General features: G+C 45.6%; 2 protein-coding genes across 9 annotated transcripts in view; one reads left to right on the top strand and one right to left on the bottom strand.

Annotated features, from left to right (window-relative positions):
* On the bottom strand, positions 1-11,181 carry NOPCHAP1 (NOP protein chaperone 1). Its single transcript, XM_032954363.2, has 4 exons — positions 10,978-11,181; positions 5,855-5,941; positions 4,755-4,891; positions 1-3,976 (listed from the first exon to the last, which is right to left on the bottom strand). The coding sequence occupies exons 1-4, from the start codon at positions 11,135-11,137 to the stop codon at positions 3,740-3,742; spliced, it is 621 nt and encodes a 206-aa protein (XP_032810254.2). The 5' UTR covers positions 11,138-11,181; the 3' UTR covers positions 1-3,739.
* A 2,373-nt stretch (positions 11,182-13,554) lies between these two features.
* LOC116942442 (solute carrier family 41 member 1) overlaps positions 13,555-19,829 on the top strand; it is a 108,480-nt gene continuing 102,205 nt past the window's right edge. For 2 of the 8 annotated variants that reach the window (XM_032954366.2, XM_032954364.2), the window contains exon 1: positions 13,557-14,009. The gene's annotated coding sequence lies outside the window, so the exon portion shown is untranslated. Of the gene's footprint in view, positions 14,010-14,067; positions 14,092-14,171; positions 14,425-18,302; positions 18,504-19,829 lie in introns of those variants that run through there. The other 6 variants (XM_032954372.2, XM_032954371.2, XM_076067018.1 and 3 more) reach the window with 6 other exon arrangements.

Below are 19,829 nucleotides of genomic sequence, written 5' to 3'. Positions count from 1 at the left end.
TTCTCAATTGATGTAGCATTTATTGAAACACATTTTACACTTTTAGCTTAAAAAAATAAACAGCAACAACTTGATGCATTAATACGACAATGTACAATGTTAATTTATACAGCGTGGAAATGTGACTGAATCTCAAGACCCTGTAGAGCAGTGGTTCTTAAGCTGGGTTCGATCGAACCCCAGGGGTTCGTTGAGTCACTCTCCGGGGTTCAGCAGGGGTCAAGACACACACAGTATAGCAGCCCGGTTCGCACCGGTAATGCAGGCCGTTTTTGTCGGCCGTCAAAAAATTGGCAACACAATTTTTCTTCGCCGTGTTAGATTACAAATATTTAGTTGCTTAGTAAAAATGTGTTACACAAAATAAATTCAGCCCACTTGTATTATTCGTGACGTCACGCTCCGCTTGGCCATCATTGGCTGCAGCTGATCACGCCACATTGCGTGTTCAGGAACTTGGTGCGCTCAGTAGTCGACTTGTGGCTGTTGTGATTGTACGTCATTTGTGATTTTCTTTTAATCTTTCAATCCCTTCATACTATGTCGAGCAAAAAAATAAAGTGGTTGGACGAATACGTACAATATGGATTCACGTGTATAAAGGAACGCGATGGGAGTCAGCGTCCTCAATGCATGATTTGCAATGCCAAGTTGAGCAATTCTAGTCTAGCACCGGCAAAACTAAAGGAACACTTCCTAAAGCTGCATGGAGATGGGAAATACAAGAACACAACGCTCGCTGAATTCAAGGTGAAGAGAGCCAGATTCGATGAAAAGGCTACTCTGCCTGTTCTCTGCTTTGTACCATCGACAAACCGATCCTCACAGCATCGTACGAAGTTGCGCACCTGATCGCAAAGCAGGGCAAACCACACACCATTGGTGAAACACTCGTAAAACCAGCTGCATTGTAGATGGCGAACATCATGCTGGGAAAAGCTGAAGATAAGTTATCCCAAATTCTTCTTTCAAATGACACTATCAGCAGCAGCAAAATAGACATGAGCGATGACATCTTGGCTCTAGTCGTTGCAGATCTGATTTCAAGCCCAGCAAAATTCAGCCTCCAACTCGACGAGACCACCGACGTTTCCAATCTAAGCCAGCTTGTTGTATTCGTGCGCTATATGAAAGACGTGATAAAGGAATATTTTTTTATTTTGTAAGCCTCTTACAACAACCAAGGCAGTCGATGTGAAGAAACTCGTGGATGACTTCTTCAGAGACAACGATCTTTCGTGGAATATGGTTTCTGCAGTTTGTACGGACGGAGCTCCAGCCATGCTGGGACGACACTGGTTTTGGAGCGCTGGTGAAATCTGATGCACCACACACCATTGTTACGCACTGTGTTCTGCACAGACATGCGTTGGCAACAAAAACCTTGCCTCCAAAACTGGCAGAAGTATTACAAATTGTAGTTGAATGTGTGAACTACGTGCGAAATAGTGCTATGAAGCACCGCATCTGCAAAGAGCTGTGTAAGGAAATGGGCTCTGAATTCGAGGTACTTCTGTACCATTCTAACGTTCGGTGGTTATCCGAGGGAAAGGTGCTGAATCGTTTTTGCCATTGCGTGTGGAATTAGCCATGTTTTTGCGAGAGTACCAACATTGTCACGCAGATTGCTTCGAAAATTGAGTTCATTCTCATTTTGGCGTACATGGCCGATATTGTCGATGCTCTCAATCATCTCAATCGACAGATGCAGGGAGGTGGAGTAAACATCATCGAAGCGGAAAACCTGAAGGCGTTTTAAAAAAAAACTACCTTTATGGAAACGACGGACAGAGAATGATAACTTCGCAAACTTTCCCCCGGTGGACGACTAAGTAAGATCGAATACGTGCCTGGAATTGGAGACATTTCTGTATCTGGGGAGCTGAAGCAAGCAATTGCCATGCACTTAGATGAGCTCGCAAAGTCTCCCGACGGGTACTTCCCCACCAGTCATATCCAGCATGGGTGAGACAGCCGTTCACGTTTAGTGAAGCGACAGCAGATGTCAACGATGAATACCTCGAGGAAATCATTGAACTTCAGCAGAGCCAGCTTCAACAGCAACTCTTCAGAACAACGCTCTCAACGTTTTGGTATCACCAAATCGTACCATACCCTCTTATTGCTAAGACAGCCCTTGAGATACTCACACCGTTTGTTACATCGTATCATTGCGAGCAATATTTTTCGATGGTAGACATAAAAACTAAGAAAAGGAACAGACTTTGTTGCGAAAATGATGAGTGGCACTTGCCAAGGTGAAGCCGCGAATTTCTGAACTTGTATCTGAAAGGCAACAGCAAAAGTCACATTGATTTGCAGTAAATATTAATTGAGTTATGTTTTTGTGAAATTCATGTTTTGTTGGTTTTGTTCTTTGAACACAGTGATTTTGTGTGCAACTGATGCATGGTTCATTTTGTGCACTAATAAAATATACCTATGTTTTGAAGAAATCAAATTTTATTTTTCCAATCACGAAGGTTTCGGTGAATGCACTGATGAAGCTTGCAGGGTTCAGTACCTCCAATAAGGTTAAGAACCACTGCTATAAAGCAAGTGAGCATAAACCATCACGCGGACTCCGGTCCATCCTTGAAGTGGCGGGTTTTGGCCAACCATCGAACAAAGATGGCCACTGCATCAGGCACTTTTAGATGCGCTTCTGCGGCCGTCTGGAACGCTCTTCCTTGCAATATTTGGAAGCCACTGGAACTGTGCACTTTAAAATCTCGATTGAAAACTAATTTCTTTAGAAGTGCTTTTTGTGTTTGTTGTCCTTTCCCCACACCTCCGATTAGGATAGTTGGCTACGTACGGCACGGAAGAAGTTCATACATACATAGATATTTAATTGGCAGTGGGTCATAGGTAAAGAGGAAGGTCTTGAGCCTTGACTTGAACAGGGAGTGGACTGCATGGATGGCAGGGGCTATAGGGGCAGCAGAGGATAATGAACATCACTCAATTTGGCAACACAAAACATAATTTCAATACACACATAAACAAGTCCCGTTATGGATATTAGGCCACGGTACGCATGCGTCAATCCATCGCGCACCAGGGCAGCTCGCCGATAAACGCCCACATTCGCCACCCTCCTGGGGGCCATGTTCTCTTGCCGGGGGTGACCGAGCAGATTTCCCTGAACCCATACATCGTGCCGATCCTCTCGCCGATCCTTTCGCCATCATCGCCGTGTTGTTATTGATGACAACAAAAAAGCACCGACCACTCCGCTTATCCACTCTGGCTTGCATGCAACATTCCCTAAAGAAATGAAGAGGTAAGCCACATTCATAAAGGTCCTTAGGCCACACTTAAGAGTGTCATCGACAAAGGTCAGCGTCTCAGCCGCAATGTAATGGTCGCACCGAGATGAAGAGCACGTGAATTCTGGCCCATATTTATTTACTTATTTGGCAGGAATATGTTAACACATTGCGGTGGCCAAAAGCACGTTGAGGAAAACAATGCAACAAGAAAAGAAGCCCCTTGTATGTCCCTCAGGCCACATGGGGAAGGCACTGCATGACCCGTTTTGGGCTTTATGGCGGTCAATGCGTGAAAGATCTAATTAACGTCAGTTTGTGCAAAAGAATGTAAGACGTTTAAACAGAGGCAAAGAAAGGCATTTACACAGAGCCAGGAGAAAGTCCTCTGGGGCAAAAGAACAACCACAAAAGAACATCCTGACACCATTGGGAGGATTTGGCGGAAGAGAATCCTCGTGCGTTGGTCACGTGCCCTGGGGCTCACGTGGCGGCTGGTCCGTAGCAGGCAGAGTGTCCAGCTCGACGATGCGATGTCGCGCTTGCGCCGCCGGCTTCTGGCTCAGGCGCAATCTCGGCATCACCGGGAGTCCTTCCCTCCCGTCCGCCATCTCCGAGTCGGATGAGCTCCCAGACGAGCTGCAGTCTTCCTCCTCCTCCTCCTCGTCCGTGTCCGAGTTGTCCCCTTCAACCAGGGAGATGCTCTGCAGGTAAAAAAAATAATCACAAAGGGGGGACAAAAAAATGAACCGTAACGGTGCATCGTTGAGTTACGTACGGTGGCGGTTTATTTATATTTGCGACGAGAATGAAAAGGCCACCAGCATTCTCAAAAGATGATTTCAATACGCATGTAAACAAGTCCCATTGTGGATATTAGGCCACGGCACAATTACATTTGCGAAAGTATTAAAAGGGCACCAGCTGAATGTGTTAAGTTATGATCAACTGTGACCTTCTGATTAAATAATCGAATTTAAAAAAAACACTCTCGGCCGCTCCAGATCCACGTGATAATAAATTAAGTGACTCATTGCACTTCTGGCATCCTCCAACTGGAACTCAGCCACATTAGCAGAGTAAGTAGGTTCATGTTTAATATTTACCCTTTCCTGTTCAGAGACGTCTGCAAGTTGCAGGTCGGCTCCCATTCACCGCCGAATCTCGGAACACGCCAACGGTTCAGCGTTAATTTTATTTAGAGAGGCAAAGCGCCATTTTTTTAAAGGCACTACACTCGCTGCAGAGAACTGTAGCGACACGACTGCACACATGATAGCTGGCGTCAAACTGTGCCACACGCCCTCCTGCACGGCCTTTAACTTCCGATTCCGTTCCGATGACGTACACCTACGTCATCGGAATGGGAAAGGGTTAAAAAGAGGCCTCTACCGCCATTGCAAGGGCTTGCCCAGCGGCACGAAGACGCAAACCTTTGACGGCTCGCGCGACGGCGTCAAGGGCCCTGGGCGGCACACGCACCATCTCGATGACGCGCTCCTGCCCGTCGTCCACATGCTCGATATCGAAGTGTCCCGCCGGCATCTCCTGCATTTCCCTCTGCAGGACGTCGTTGGCAGCTGCCAGCTGAGGCAGGAATTTCTTCACCTGGCTCAGCGCTGGGAAAGCGGCAGTGGAGCGAGTGGGAAGGGGCGGGCGAATACGAGCGAGTTGGTGGTATTCTACTCCCAGATGTAACAATTGGTTGGGTCGTTGATGCCGCATATACGGTGGAGCATTTACGGAAAAAAAATGTACATCATGTTTTATTTCAAACTTGCGGCTTATGCACATGCTTGTTTTCATAATTCAATCGAAATTTTTCATTAGCTACCGATTATGCCGTCACGGACAATTGCAGAGGTATTACGGCCTGACGAATGTCGTCAGCATCTTTAATAACCTAAAAGAAAAAATATATCTTAGCTTGTAGGCAGGTACCTACGCTGTGCATCCCATGACCTCTTGTGAATATAACACCTTAATATAATGGTTGGGTGATGTCTCCGTGCTAACATATTAAAACGTATAGAGCGAGAGACTTCACGTTGCTGTAACTCGCGTGCGACAATGATAAACTCATCTTAACTTCATTTTTTTCTTCTCATTCATGAGGTGCAAAAGGCACAGCCTGGGGACATACAGAATCATAATATTTATTTGTGCTGGAGGAATCCGATGCTATGAAGCTCTTTTAACTTGGACCAAGTCACTATAAATAGAAAATATAAGATGTCTTCCTACAAAGCGATTACCTACAACGCAGCCTTTTTGTCAAACCACCGCTGAAAACAAGGGCCTCCCCAGACTGTGTGGGTCATTGGGTTATTTTGACCATACTTCACCATTCTGGCCTGAACGGGTTAGCGAAGGTGGGTAGCATAGATACGGGAGCATAGAATCACAACAACGCATTTTGCCGCCCTGCTCTCTGCTTCCCACAATGCAGCACGGCCGTCGCAAACGCATGGCAACCCGTCACGCACGGCGGCGGTGCAGAATGCGCAGACATTTTAATTCTACTTGTCTTTACTTGTACCTTTGGGTGTCAGCAGAACGTACAGCAGAGGTAGTTCACTCACCGCAACTGGGGGGCAGGCGGCTGGTGGAGCCAGCAGCCTGAGTCCTTTGGGCCACTCTGGGGTTTATGAAGAGTTGCTTGGGAATGACTGCACACGGGACAGAAATAACAAAAGAGAATTGAATATATAAAGGACACATACAGCTCTTTTGTCCATCCACTGCTGGTTGAAGGTGGATTTTGAGCCACTGCAATCTGCTGCCCACAGCGCAAACTGGCAGGAGCTTATGACACCTGTTTAATGCACTGCTGGATGAAGGTCGACCGAGGCCGTTTCAGTCATGGGGGTTGTTTGACCATACTTCACCATTCGGGCTAGTGATGGGGGGTGCTCAGTATCGGTTTAAAAATCGCTCACCAATGGTGACAACTATGGCTGGGAATCAAGACTCTGGTTGATGGGTTCATAGTGGAGTGTGCTAATCACTGCGCCACCACTCCGCTCAACATATAGTAACTACTCCACGCCAAATGTCCGAGCAGTCATTTCATGAAGCAGCAACATGTCAGTGCGCACCAAATGTCACAGTCACTACTTTTGGTCAAAGTGGGTTACCGCAAATATAAAACACTCGACATACAAGCTATAATCACAGTAACACTGAGTGTCCAATTGTCCGTAAACTATAAAATAATGTAGAAGTTTGGCTTCTAATTCAGAGGAAGCTGCATTTACTATTCGTTAACTTCAGTCACATTATAACATTTATGAGGAAAGAAACTTAAACAGGTCAAATCGAGCACAGCATGAATATAGAACTTTCATTATTTAAGATGCAGTTACCAAGCAACATTACTCTAACATGATAGCAAACATGAATAATCAAAGTTCCCAGAGTGAAGGGAAAAATCCGTTTCCATTAAAAAATGCAAATTTAATTGTCAGCAAAGTTCTATATGGCCAAAATGAAAGGACATCCAAATTCTGCCCGTAATGTAAAAGATTATCTATGACGTAATCGCTTCAGAAAACAAAGTTAATATGTGAAACCTTATAGATTGGTTTAATTATTATTTGACATAAAGTACAAAATGCTGCCAAATGGCAGGTGGAATCTTTTTCTGGGCAGTTCATGCAAAACAAGCTTCAGCCAACAAGTCAATTAAACATAGCAATAGTAAGCAGGTTTAATTATACAGGGTCTGTTAGGTAGCTCAAAGTTGAAACGGTTATGTAAGAGTGTGTAAACAAGAACCGATTAAAATATATGAATACATTTATATCCTTATGGTGTCTCGCATAATGAGGACTTCATATCAAGATCTTACCTTGAACCTATGTGACAAAATTAACACTTTTGTCCCATAGGTCACATAGGTGGCGAGATGTTAAATACTTCGCCAGGAATACGGGGAGGTCGTGGGATCGATCCCGACCCTGACGCTGGTATATTTGAAGTTTGCACGTTCTCTTCATGGTCGCATGGATTTTTTTCCGGGCGTTCCGATTTTCCCCTCCACATTTAGAAACATGCATTTTACAGTATTAAGCAGCCATAAATGTCCACGTGATGAGCCACTTCGTTGAGCTATCATTTGTGGCGAGGTCGCTTCTGAAAAAGAGCTATACAACTCAGTGGGCCTCACATGGTAAAATAAAAAAAAATTCAACAAGGGGTTTTTGGGATGCCAAATTAATGTTTAAATCGCGAGACTGATGGTCATCTACTTAGTGAGAAGGTGAGCTAGTTTGCCAAAGAGCCATTTTATTGTATTCCCGCAGCTGTCATGTGATGGTCGCTCTCTGCCGCTGTTCAAATCCCAAATTTGGAACAAAACTGGAGGAAGTCAAAGTGTCTTCAGAAGTAAAATATAAGCGTACAAAAAAATCTCCTTGTAACTGTTCCTTGCCAAAGACAGGGCTTGTCAATGTGTTCTCACCTGGAAAAAGGGGCAGCATGCGACAAAGTTGTAATCATTACCATTATAAAGACAGAATCTCGATTAGATCTCACCTAGCTAAAGGACATTGCAAGACAACCTTAAAGAGTTCTCATTTGGCTAAATTAGAGCCATAAATCACTAAACCTTTCCACTTAAAATGTTATATTTTCGATATTACTCACGAGTATAATTTAATTGCTTCAGATTATATGTGCTACTTTTGACAGTTGTGTATTGAAATTGTAATTGGGTTTTGTAATTATTTGTATTTTATATTCGTAACTCTGGTTTTCTCTTGAAAATTTTACTTTGAAAGTCTCAATTAGAATTAACCCAGTCATACATGAAGTACTTAGACAACGTTTTGAATCTCAGCTGGTTATATGCATATTAAATAAGGTAATATTTACCAAATAAATTTAACCACAAGTTGATCTAATAGTTAAACAAGGACGTCAATATTCTTGGTTCTTTCGGTAGTCACGTAGAAGGGAAACAATAAAATAAAAATATAAAACAATAAAATTATCACGACGTTTCGACTGCAACACAAGCAATCATCATCAGGTGTTCATCAGGTGTTCCCCTTCTACGTGACTTTACCAAAAGAACCAATAATTTGAATCCCTGCAGTCATGAAAGCTTTAAATCAAAATTTAAGGATGTCAATAACAAGAGACAATTTCATCGTGATGGGGGGGGTCGCACCTCTTGAAGGATGCCAGTTTCAAGGACAATGCATATATCATCAGAGTATGTTTTTTTTTGCATTTTGACTGCAGGTATTGTGGTTAATGCAGACATGAATCCTTGTAAAAAGGTTTCAGTTTTGTTGCTCGAAAAAAAGTGGAAAAACCCTATTATTACATTTTGGTACTGGCAAAGGAGGTCTAATGATGTAGATGCTCACCCCGAGCCCTCATTACTTTGATAGTGCATTGTCTTTGAGCTGTACGCCTTTTGGCGTCATCTGGTCGAGCACCAATTGGGTCGAGGCTCAAAAGAAAGCCATCCCTTGGAGTGGACCAATCAGTTTCAAGGACAATGCATATATTATCATAGTATGTTTTTTGTTTGCATTTTGACTGCAGGAATTGTGGTTAATGCAGACATTAATCCTTGTAAAAAGGTTTCAGTTTTGTTGCCAGAAAAAGGGGGAAAACCTTATTATTGATACCAAATAAGTTAATGAATCACAAGCCTTGGGTCTCGAATGGTTAAATAAAGAACGTCAATTAGAAATATAACGGATCTCATTCCGTTTTGTTGACGAGAAAAAATTTAAGTCCCACGTGTTAAATCAAATGTAAATTGTAGATGTTGTGGGTTCGCTCTCCCAACACACGCGTGTGCCGAACTAATAACGAATTGGCACGTTTGTGTCACGTGACAAACATTACTCATTGGCCGTGTCGTCGGTGGTGGCGGGTTTAACGACACATTTATATTCTTTGTTATTTTCGGTAAAGTCACGCAGATATAAAAGAATAATAAAGTGAATAAAAACAAAAAAAACACTAATGTAAACTGTAGCCTGGTTCTTAATCAGAGTGACACATTTACATTAACGTGATCTAACCCCCCCCAAAAGAAGAAATGTTAAGGGAAGTCAAAATAATGCGCCTCAAATGATCGCGGACAGTCCAACGACGTCAATCACTTATGCATACCTGTCAACCCCTTATCAGTGCTACCTTATTACAGACCAAGTCAGACCTTATTGGTCACCCCGTGCCACTTAGGGGCCGTCCATAAATGACGTCACGCGATTTTGGACGATTTTTGACTCCCCCCTTGTCACAAAAAGTCAGACCCCCCCCTCAAATGTGACGTCACAAAGCTCTGCCCCCCCCCCCCCCAAAACAAAATAAAACATGCTTCAAATCGCTGTAAACTATTGTCATTGTAGTGCGTATTTAATGTGGCGCTGCACTCTGATGTCGTAGGAGAAAACATTTATTTAAAAAGTCTATTTAAGTAGAACGTGTTGTCTATATTTATTTAAAGTTGCGCATTTTGATGTGACGTCACATTTCTCAACCCCCCCCCTTGTCACACATCGTCACAAATGTCTGACCTCTCTCCCCCCCTAGGTGCGTGACGTCATTTATGGACGGCCCCTTATAAATCTCAACGTTCATCCTACAAAGTCCCTTAACAAGGGAGAAACACAAAGACACGTTTCGTTTTAAAGCTTTCGTGACTGCAGGGATTCATATTATTGGTTCTTTCGGTAAAGTCACGTAGAAGGGAAATAATACAATAATAAACAAATAAAACAATAAAATTGTGAAAACCACACCTGATGAAGATTGCTTGCTTGTGTTGCAATCGAAACGTCGTGAGAATTTTATTGTTTTATTTTTATTGTTTTATTATTTCCCTTCTACGTGACTTTACCGAAAGAACCAAGAATATAAAAAGACACGTTTGTTTGTTTCTAACTCAATTTCCCTGTAAAAGAATCCGGGTAGTAAAGCGTATGCGTTGACAGGTGTGCGTGTCATAAATTAACATGCACGGCCCAAATTGAAATTTAAAGCTTTCGTGACTGCAATGAGTCATATTCTTGGTTCTTTCGGTAAAGTCACGTTGAAGGGAAACAATAAAATATATATAAAACAATAAAATGATATTTAATTATTTATTTTTTCCCTTCAACGTGACTTTACAATATTTTTTTGAAATATATTTTATTATATATATTTTATTATTTTATTGTTTCCCTTCAACGTGACTTTACCGAAAGAACCAAGAATATGCACAGCCCACTTATCAAACCGCTGCTGGACGAGAGTCGTGCGTGCTAAATGACCATACTTCACCACGCTTGGCTAGTGCCGGTTGAAGGCGGTCGACAACAGTCGTTGGGACCACAGAAGTACAGTACAGCACACCAATGGATGTTTTCCTACATTGCCCTCCGATACCCAACATCGCCTACCACCCCTGCTCTTCACAGAGTTAATGACCGCCCATCCGCGCACTATCCAAGCTCACCCCTTGCTTATCTCCCCATGCAGGTGGGTGAAATAACAGGGCGATTAAGCAGCGAAGAGGAAGTGCAGGCAACCGTGAATGCACCAGCGGCATATCTGTACGAATTAACGACTCGTAGAATTCGTGACTTCACCGTGAATTTAATGTCTCCGAGAGAACACGGGCATGGCTGCCTTACAGCACCACCATCGTCAGCAGCAGCAGCAGCCTACGCCACATCGCACTCGCTCGCTCTCTCACCAGGGCCTCCTTTGACGCCGAGCAGCTCGCGGGACACGGTGACGCCTCGCCTACTTTTGGCGAGGCCGGGAGAGGCTTCACCATCACCATCACCACCACCATCACCACGCTCCATCCCCTCACCAACATCACCACCACCACGCTGCTTCTCGGAGGCCATGACTCCCGCCGGGCGAACCTTGAACTCTCCCCCGCGTGACGTCACCGCGTGCAGGCTCCGCCCCCCTCCCATATAAGGACCACTGAGGCAATGGTTATTTATATTATTACTTATTGCATTTTTTTGTTGCAAATAACGTAACATGAACTAAATGGACACGTGTGTCGATAACAGTGGCCCTAAAAAAAGGTTAATATATTGACACCGATTCAAAAGTTAATTGCTGCTCATGTGAGGTGGGCAATCTCCCCTGTTGCCAGCCCTGAGCGAGTTGGTGGAAATTCCACATTCATATGGCAGGGGGCGAGCCTCTCCTACAGGGACAACCACTGTTGACTTCTCCACAAAGTGGTACTATACTCGTTTTAAACACATCGGAGGGACTTAAACTCACAACCTTCCGATTGTAGCCGGATGTTTTTCTGCTGAGTTCTTGTCACAGTTTCACTTAAATTAATTATAGCTCCGGCCATCGATGTCAATTCATACTGAGAATTACAACTTTCATGACGTCACCCCGCCGACAAAACCCACGCGCTCAAAACATGACCTCATCATACATACTCTTTGGTTTTATTCGGTAAAGTCACGTAGGTAAACAATTAAAAATAAAACAAAAATCACGACGTTTCGGCCACAACACAAGTGGCCTTCATCAGGTGAAGGGACTGTCCAGAGGACAGCGTTGGAGTGAGAACAGCCAAGCCCAGGTCGCGTCCTTTAAGCTGTGTGGGAGGAAACAAAGGCGCCTTGACAAAGGAATTAGCATAACAATGAGCATGATGTACGTAGGGGGTACATGTTGGACCGGCGAGGGGAGGGGGGGTTTACATAATGTTGGTGTGAAGGGAAAATAAGCAGCTGTGAAAGTTTGGGATACCACTACTTGGAAATATATATACTGTACCATTGAAAATTAAATTTCGATTTAAAGCTTTCGTGACTGCAAGGATTCATCTTCTTTGGTTCTTTAGGCAAAATCACGTAGCTCTGTCGTCCTGACGGGTCTGTTCCTTTCACCTGAAGAAGGCCGCTTGTGTTGTGGCCGAAACGTCGTGAGAATTTTATTGTGTTATTTTATTTTGTTAATTTATTATTTTATTCTCATTCTACGTGACTTTACCGAAAGAACTAAAGAACATTGAAAATTAGTTTAATGTTTGGTTTGATTTAAATAAATCCACCGTTTAAAAATAAATAAATTAATGCGAACCGACACACCTGATGACGACCGTTTGTGTTATGGTCGAAACGTCGTGATAATTTTTTATTGTTTTATATATTTTATTATTTTATTGTTTCCCTTCAACGTGACTTTATCGAAAGAGCTAAGAATATCTTTCCAGTGATTGCTTAATTTGAAACCATCCTCTCGGTTGAAATTGTGTCTGTGTTTGTAAATCTGAATTGCCTCGTGGACAAATCTCTGATAAAAACCCGTGGGTTTGCAGAGAACCTTGGTATCGGAGAAAATTATATCGCGATTACCCACAGCGTTGTAACAGTGATCAGCTATGGCAGAATAATTCGTTCTGCCGTGTTTCAAATCTGATTTGTGCTCGCGAATTCGGTCAGAGACATGTCGCTTCGTCTCCCCGATATAGCAGTCACCACAGGTGCAGATCAATCTGTAAACTCCAGGGTACTGTAAGTCAGGAATAACATCCTTCACGGATGGGATCATGTCACGGATTTTGTGTACTGTATTGAACCGGACCAAGATCTGTGTTTGTTTAGAATTTTGGAGATCTTTTTAGTAACGCCTGCTATATATGGTAGTGTGATGGTTTTGATCGGAGTATCAAGTGGTTGTTTCTGTATGGAGGGAGAAACAGCTTGGCGGATGGTACGGGCAGAGTATCCGTTCCTCTTGAGGACCAGATGTACATGTTTTAATTCACTGGTCAGGTGGTGTTGGTCCGAAATGCAATGAGCCCTGTGGTATAACGTTTTGATGAGAGAATTCTTTTGAGTCGGGTGGTGGTGGGAATCAGGTTTCAAGTAGGAATCTGTATGGGTGGGTTTCCTGTAGACAGAATGTCCCAATGAGCCATCAGGTCTCCTCTCAAACAGAACAAAACCAAAGAGTATGGATCCTTGCAGTCACGAAAGCTTCAAATCTAGAACTCATCATACATCTTGCAACGATGATGTCACAGCGCCCCCCCACTCACCCCCAACCCTACCCGCAATTTCTCCAACACCGCGCGGTTTACATGACGACATCAGACGGCAACGTGTCCGCGAGACGGGTCGACGTCATCCAATAGCTTGCTGTGACGTCACGCAACGCCTTGCGCTGCTGGGGTAGGGGGTGGAGGTTTGTTACACCCTGCGCTGAGGGGGGACCGGGCTGTGGTGGGGAGGGGGAAGTGGGGGGGGAAGTGGGGGGGGGTGTGGGAGGGAGTGGGGGGAGAGGTGGGGGGCGACTCGGGGACTCAATCGGGCCGGGACGAACGCTGTTGAAGAGGCGACGGTCCAGCTGCTGCTACGGCCACTGCTGCCGCTGTTGTCCCAGCTCCTCCAGTTGCTACTATTGCAGCAGCAGGGGCGGCTACAGGCACTGGTGCACCTCCTCCTGCAGCAGCAGCAGCGGCAGCAGCGGGCAATATTAAACCACCGTTCGTGTATCGACAGCAGTGGCCGTGTGTGGGCAGCATGGAAGGAGGAGGAGGAGGATGTAATGGGACGAGCGTGAAGTAGTGAGAGGAGAGAGAGCGAGCGGGCGAGCACAGCGCAGGCGGGCCGCGTCCGTCCGCGGGTTTCTGGTGGGGCCTGCCGCTGTGGACGGCCTCAACACGCGGCCAGCGAGGAGGCTGCAGCTCGAGCGAGGAGGACGCGGGGGGAGACCATGGCCGGGCGAGTGGGCTCGGTGTGTATGCGTCACCCACTGCTACTGCTGCCACCACCACCACGACCACCACCACACACACGTGGCCGGGCGAGTGGGCTCGGTGTGTATGCGTCACCCACTACTACTACTGCCACCACCACCACGACCACCACCACACACACACGTGGCCGGGCGAGTGGGCTCGGTGTGTATGCGTAACCCACTACTACTACTGCCACCACCACCACGACCACCACACACACACACGTGGCCGGGCGAGTGGGCTCGGTGTGTATGCGTCACCCACTGCTACTACTGCCACCACCACGACCACCACCACCACCACACACATGGCCGGGCGAGTGGGCTCGGTGTGTATGCGTCACCCACTGCTACTGCTGCCACCACCACCACGACCACCACCACCACACACGTGGCCGGGCGAGTGGGCTCGGTGTGTATGCGTCACCCACTGCTACTGCTGCCACCACCACCACACATGTGGCCGGGCGTGAGCGCTACGTCCGTCCCCTGTGTAACGGCACGGACTCTGGATATTGACAGGGGTGGAAACATCGACACACTTGGTCGACCACGGTCACTTGTTGGCACATGGACTGTGATGTTACAGGGGCAGGTAGCTCCTGCATGGTGGTTATGGCTATACCGCCACGCACTCGCCTTTGACGGCGATGTTACAGGGGCAGGTTATCTTCACGACTGCGTATTGGATGTGAATACACCTACCCGGCTACTCGCCATCGTCACGTACGGGCTATTGACACCCGTTGACAACTGCGACTTATTGATTGTCGCGTACGGGCACAGGTATCCACTAAGGTGTTTAACACAACTTGACGTACTGGCCAGTGGTAGTGTAGTACAAGGGCAGAGATGACGTACACACTATGGATATACCTACCAGCTGTGCACCTTAGCTGGTAGGGTTCGGACAGTGATATACACATTGACACGTACGTATAGTATGGTTATTGCTATACCCGCCATGCATATTGACCTAACCTTCTCTTGGCAGTGATATGCAGGACTCTGTATCCGGGTATGGCATTAACAGTACCGGTGAAGGTATTCGCGGTACACATCCGGTTGAATATACCGGCTGTGTAAACTGACTTACAAGTGCCCTGGTATCTATAACGGCATGTATATATACCTGCTAAGAATTTACAGGGTATATGTGTATACAGCAAGGCCGTAGCCATGGAGCAAACATTGGGGGGGACCAAATCTTCCAGGGGGTCTGGGGGTCCCCCCCCTTAGAAAAAAAAATCTAAATTTGAAAACTAATTTCCTGCCTAAAATATAAAAAAATCACTAACACATAGGATGGACTTTTTATTTATTTTTTACAACAATGTCTAAGTGTGTATTGTATTACATTGCTCTGTTTTTTTATTTTTTTACCTTTTCTTGTTTCATTGTATGTTATGGCAGAGATTAGGGATTAATAAAGTACAACCAGAACCACAATCAAATATACAGAAATCTATTTGATAGCAATATATTGGGGGGACATTTTGAGCATATTTGAATATTGGGGGGGATGTGCGTCCCCCAATATATATAATAATTACGGCCTTGGTATACAGTACCGTACTGGGTATGGGCATACAGGGTATCGATATACCCGTATGGACATTGATTTTCTTGGTACGGGCATATCAGTCATGACAGTGGCATACCTACTACCTATTATATGTGTCCAAATATTAATTGGCTTCCCGTTTAATATTTGCACACGCATACATACTGGTTATGGATATTCAAACATTGCACCGGAATAGCCAAACCAGAATAATGAATGGGTCACATTATCATCTTCAGCCAAAATGCATGTGGGACTTCTTTCGCACCGTACGTATCCAACCGTGGCAAATCACTGCTGGATAACAGATATTTCTAATGCATTTAAAATGTATGACTTAGCAATGTGTGGCATAGACTCGAGTATTGTTCACGCAATGCATGGTGCCGTGTCGACGAGAGCAAGTGGATTTATACACAATGGGGACTTGGAGAGGAACACACCGGGACGAGAAAGCTCGCACGCAAATTAGAGACGTCGCACATCGACTGTTGAGAAACGCGGCTTGCAAATTAACGGGGTGGATTTAAAGCCGACGGAGGAAGCACGCTCGAAGGGACGGATTCTCTGCGGAGATGAAGCGACGGAATCGGCTGCTGTGCAGGGGCTAGACGGGTTAGTGCATTGCAAACCGACGAACGATAGCGACAGCTTGGGGAGGACTTCATCCAGCAGTGGATTGATCATGGGTTTGATGATGAAATGCGCCCTGTGATGCATCATATCAACCTGGTGTGTAGGAACGTGATGGTTGTGATTCCACGTTAATACAATGTGGAATTCTACGAGTATATGACAAAATCATTGTAGTACAGATAATTATTGGCAAGTCGTGTATGACGTCACAATTTGTAAGACACAACGATAGACTGTATCTATACTGCAAGGATTGCATCACAATCATAATACCACTCCAGCGCTGTCCTACCAGACAGTCTCGTCCCTTCACCTGATGAAGGCCGCTTGTGTTGTGGCCGAAACGTCGTGAGAATATTATTGTGTTATTTTATTTTATCAATTTATTATTTTATTCTCATTCTACGTGACTTTACCGAAAGAACCAAAGAAGATGAATCATAATACTGTAATGCTTCAAAGCGTAATACGGTTAAATCTTGTAGTTTTGAGCACACCCAGATAGGGACAAGGTCCTCTCCAGACTGCGGGTTGGTTGCTCGGGTTTATTTGATCATAGGTCAGCACGCTGTTCAGTTTTGAGTTGGTGAAGGTGAGGAGCATAGACACGGGAGCATATATGTACAGCACAACAACGGATTTTTTTACCGCCTGATTTATTCGGAAGCTTGAATGTGTTTTTAATTTATCGTGTTGTTCACTTGTTGCGAGTAGCCACGCCGATTTAACCCTACGTTGGGAGTGTTGGTAACAGATGCACTAAAGCCACCCCTTCGATCTTTAGTACTAGCAGCTGGCAACACTTACACGGCAAATCTGGACTCAAGCCCGTGGCGCACACTCCGTGGCACAGCAGATTCGTGCCATCGCACAAAGTTTACTCCGCGGCGGTGGACACTGGCACACCGCGGTGGTGTTTACCGTTAGTAGGCGTCGGCGCTGTGCTGCTTGAGTTCAAGAAGTAGCCCGGAGTTGTGCCACACTTGTGGAAAACCCCAGCGACCAGCGGCGCTTCCGGCCGGAGAGCACACTGCTCCTGTTACATGGTCATTTAAGACAAACTTTTCAGCCATCTCCCGTTTGTAAAAGTCCACTGACACAGAGGCATTTAATTTTCTAAAAGAAAAAAAAGTAACGCGAATGTGCGAAAACCAGCAGAGCAAGAAATTCTGCGCTTTGAATATTTCTGAGAGGTTTCGTCAAAATTAAATCCGCGCTGCGAAAACACATTTATTTACGCGACAAGTGGGAATTTAGGACCCTGGGTCAATGCTTAAGGGCACCGATACCGGCTCTACCATCACCGGAATCCCGTCCTACATTTTGAAACGTGTGTTCACAACTCAACTGTGGTGGCGGAAGCGTGTCGCGCTCTGAACCTGGCATCCTGTGGTCCTGTGCTCCCTTCCCAGCCACGGACTGAAACTGCCAGCGAACGGTATCGATACCGGTCCTTCCACCAACCAACACTTTGCCAGCTTGCCAAAAATATGACCAACGTGGTATGGTGGATCCCATTTGTCAAGCAGTGGATTGAATGGGCTGAAAATTATTATTACGAATGAATTGCTTATATCGATACCATTTAAAAAAAAATTTCGTGCAGATACAACCTCTTCGGTTTTCCTGTGGCAAACAGAATGTGCATCTCAAAAGGGCTGTGTTGCCTGATTAAATGGAGCAGAGGTAATTACATTTAGCAAGAGGACACAGGCAGGCAGGCAGTTACCCACGGGAGGAGGAGGGTTGATCACTCACTTCCTCTCTGCGACCTTAACTTTTGCATCGCGACCACATCTTAGTGCTCGGGCTGCCTTGAATGCTTTTATTTGCCACTTGCAGTGTTCGTAAAGAGACGCCGAGCAGAAATTTGCATGCATTAAAGCGCTGCAGCAAGACGATTCTGCTTGTGTATTTCCGCTGATGTTACAGGAAGACTGGGTGATCCTTAAATAACCGATGCTGGTTTTACATATTAACTTTCGATTGTGCATTAATTTGCAATACAGTATGCATTAATTTTAATTATGTGGTGTCGTAAGCACTATGCAAGTCGGTGAGGGGTTGTTGGGGGGCGGGGGTTGGTGGGGGGCAGCTGTTGTTCAATTGAAGGTTAAATATTACATGTGGCTCGATTAATTATCACAAGTTTTTCTTCATTAATTATATATATTTTTGTTCTCATACCACGGCATCCCGTATAAATGCACGTGCGATGTCTCGGGACGGCACTTTGATCGGTGGGACGAGATTCCATCTGCCGTTGAAGCTCAGGCAAGCTTCGCTCTCAGGTTTGCATGCAAGCCCTCGTCGTCACGACGCGGTGCAGTGCGGCTTTGCACCGCGTCCAAATTGTCCATTATCTAAATGCCTTCGTTCCGACGCTGCTGCTGCATCGGTGCCGCTGCTGCTGCTGCTGCCAGAGGCTCAATTTATAAGGGGTAATTGTTGCGGTGCGGAAACTAAAAAAAAAGTCAATTAGGTGGTGACTTTTATTAAACAGGTTTACGGACAAAGCGACGAGATGGCCAGAGGGCATACACGGGTTTGTGTTTGTTAGAAAGTAAATTTGTCATTTAACCATGGCTTATCAGACGGATGTTATATGCTTATGAACAAAGTTATGATGTGCGATGCTTAAGTTATTTCAGTGTACGGATTCCCAAAGAGAATGTGCTTGAGGAGTGGTGCCCCAAGTGTTTAGCTCGCTGTGTTATGAACTTTGTGATCTGACTTCTATTCCCGGCCACGGCTAACATCAGTGGCGAGTTATTTTAGAAACGGTACTGGGACCCCCTCCCCGTCCTCCACAAACCCTCGGTGACCGGCATGGTGAAGTTTTGCCAAACAACCCCACATGACCAATACGACGTGAGGTGGCCTAAATCCAGCAGTGGAGTGATAACGGTCCGAAGCTTACTAACGCGAAATCTCCGATTCAAACGGTCATTTATAGCAGTGCGTTATAATTCGGGCGTATTTAATTTACGCTGCCGTGGCTTGTCGGTGCGCCGAAAAATAATTGAATCGATTTGTATGGACGCTTTAAGGTCGGGTGGCGTTTGTTGTCGGTCCGAGTGCAGTGGTACAACCGAGCTCGTACTGCTGAAATCCGAGCGTCGGCGTCGTATATATACACGTGGCCACCCGAGCCGCTATACATGCGCTCGGCACACGTGCTGCCGTTGCGCGCTCCTCGACGCGTACGTCGAGCGTTCGCAGACTCGCCAAAAGATGTCCTCAACCCATTGGAATGTTGAAGCGGCACCTCCACTGGCGTTTTTGGGCGAACGATGGCGACTCTGCCCACTTTACAAATGAGGAAAATTGAACGGGAGATTAGCGGTCGTGAAGCTGTTCAATGCTGAAACGACTGCATTGGCTTCCGAGGATGGGACGCGTCAATTGTAAAAACGCTGCATGTACCACCGTGTAAGATTCTCGCGGTTGTGCTGTGTATCCCTGAGGTGTGTTTTGATGTTGCACCGCGCGCTGTTCGGCACGAATGTCCGACGCTTCACTCCCCATGCCGGGAGTTCCTGAAGAAGCTCCCGGCTTGTGGAGTGAAGCGTCGGTCGTTTTGCGGAATGGCACGCGGCGATACAACCAGAAAAAAC

The sequence above is a fragment of the Petromyzon marinus genome, chromosome 14 (assembly GCF_048934315.1).
Source record: "Petromyzon marinus isolate PM22_M1 ecotype Great Lakes invasive population chromosome 14, UKy_Petmar_22M1.pri1.0, whole genome shotgun sequence".
In the NCBI taxonomy this organism is placed as follows: domain Eukaryota; kingdom Metazoa; phylum Chordata; class Hyperoartia; order Petromyzontiformes; family Petromyzontidae; genus Petromyzon; species Petromyzon marinus.
This window is presented reverse-complemented; position numbering and strand designations above follow the sequence as displayed.

Excerpts from the sequence above, each read along its gene's own strand:
- NOPCHAP1 (XM_032954363.2), bottom strand. The coding sequence starts at position 11,137 with ATGGCCTCCGAGAAGCAGCGTGGTGGTGGTGATGTTGGTGAGGGGATG. Across the intron at positions 4,892-5,854 it reads CCGCCTGCCCCCCAGTTGCG|CGCTGAGCCAGGTGAAGAAA; the intron begins GTGAGTGAACTA and ends CCGCTTTCCCAG. Across the intron at positions 3,977-4,754 it reads AGGAGCGCGTCATCGAGATG|AGCATCTCCCTGGTTGAAGG; the intron begins GTGCGTGTGCCG and ends TTTTACCTGCAG.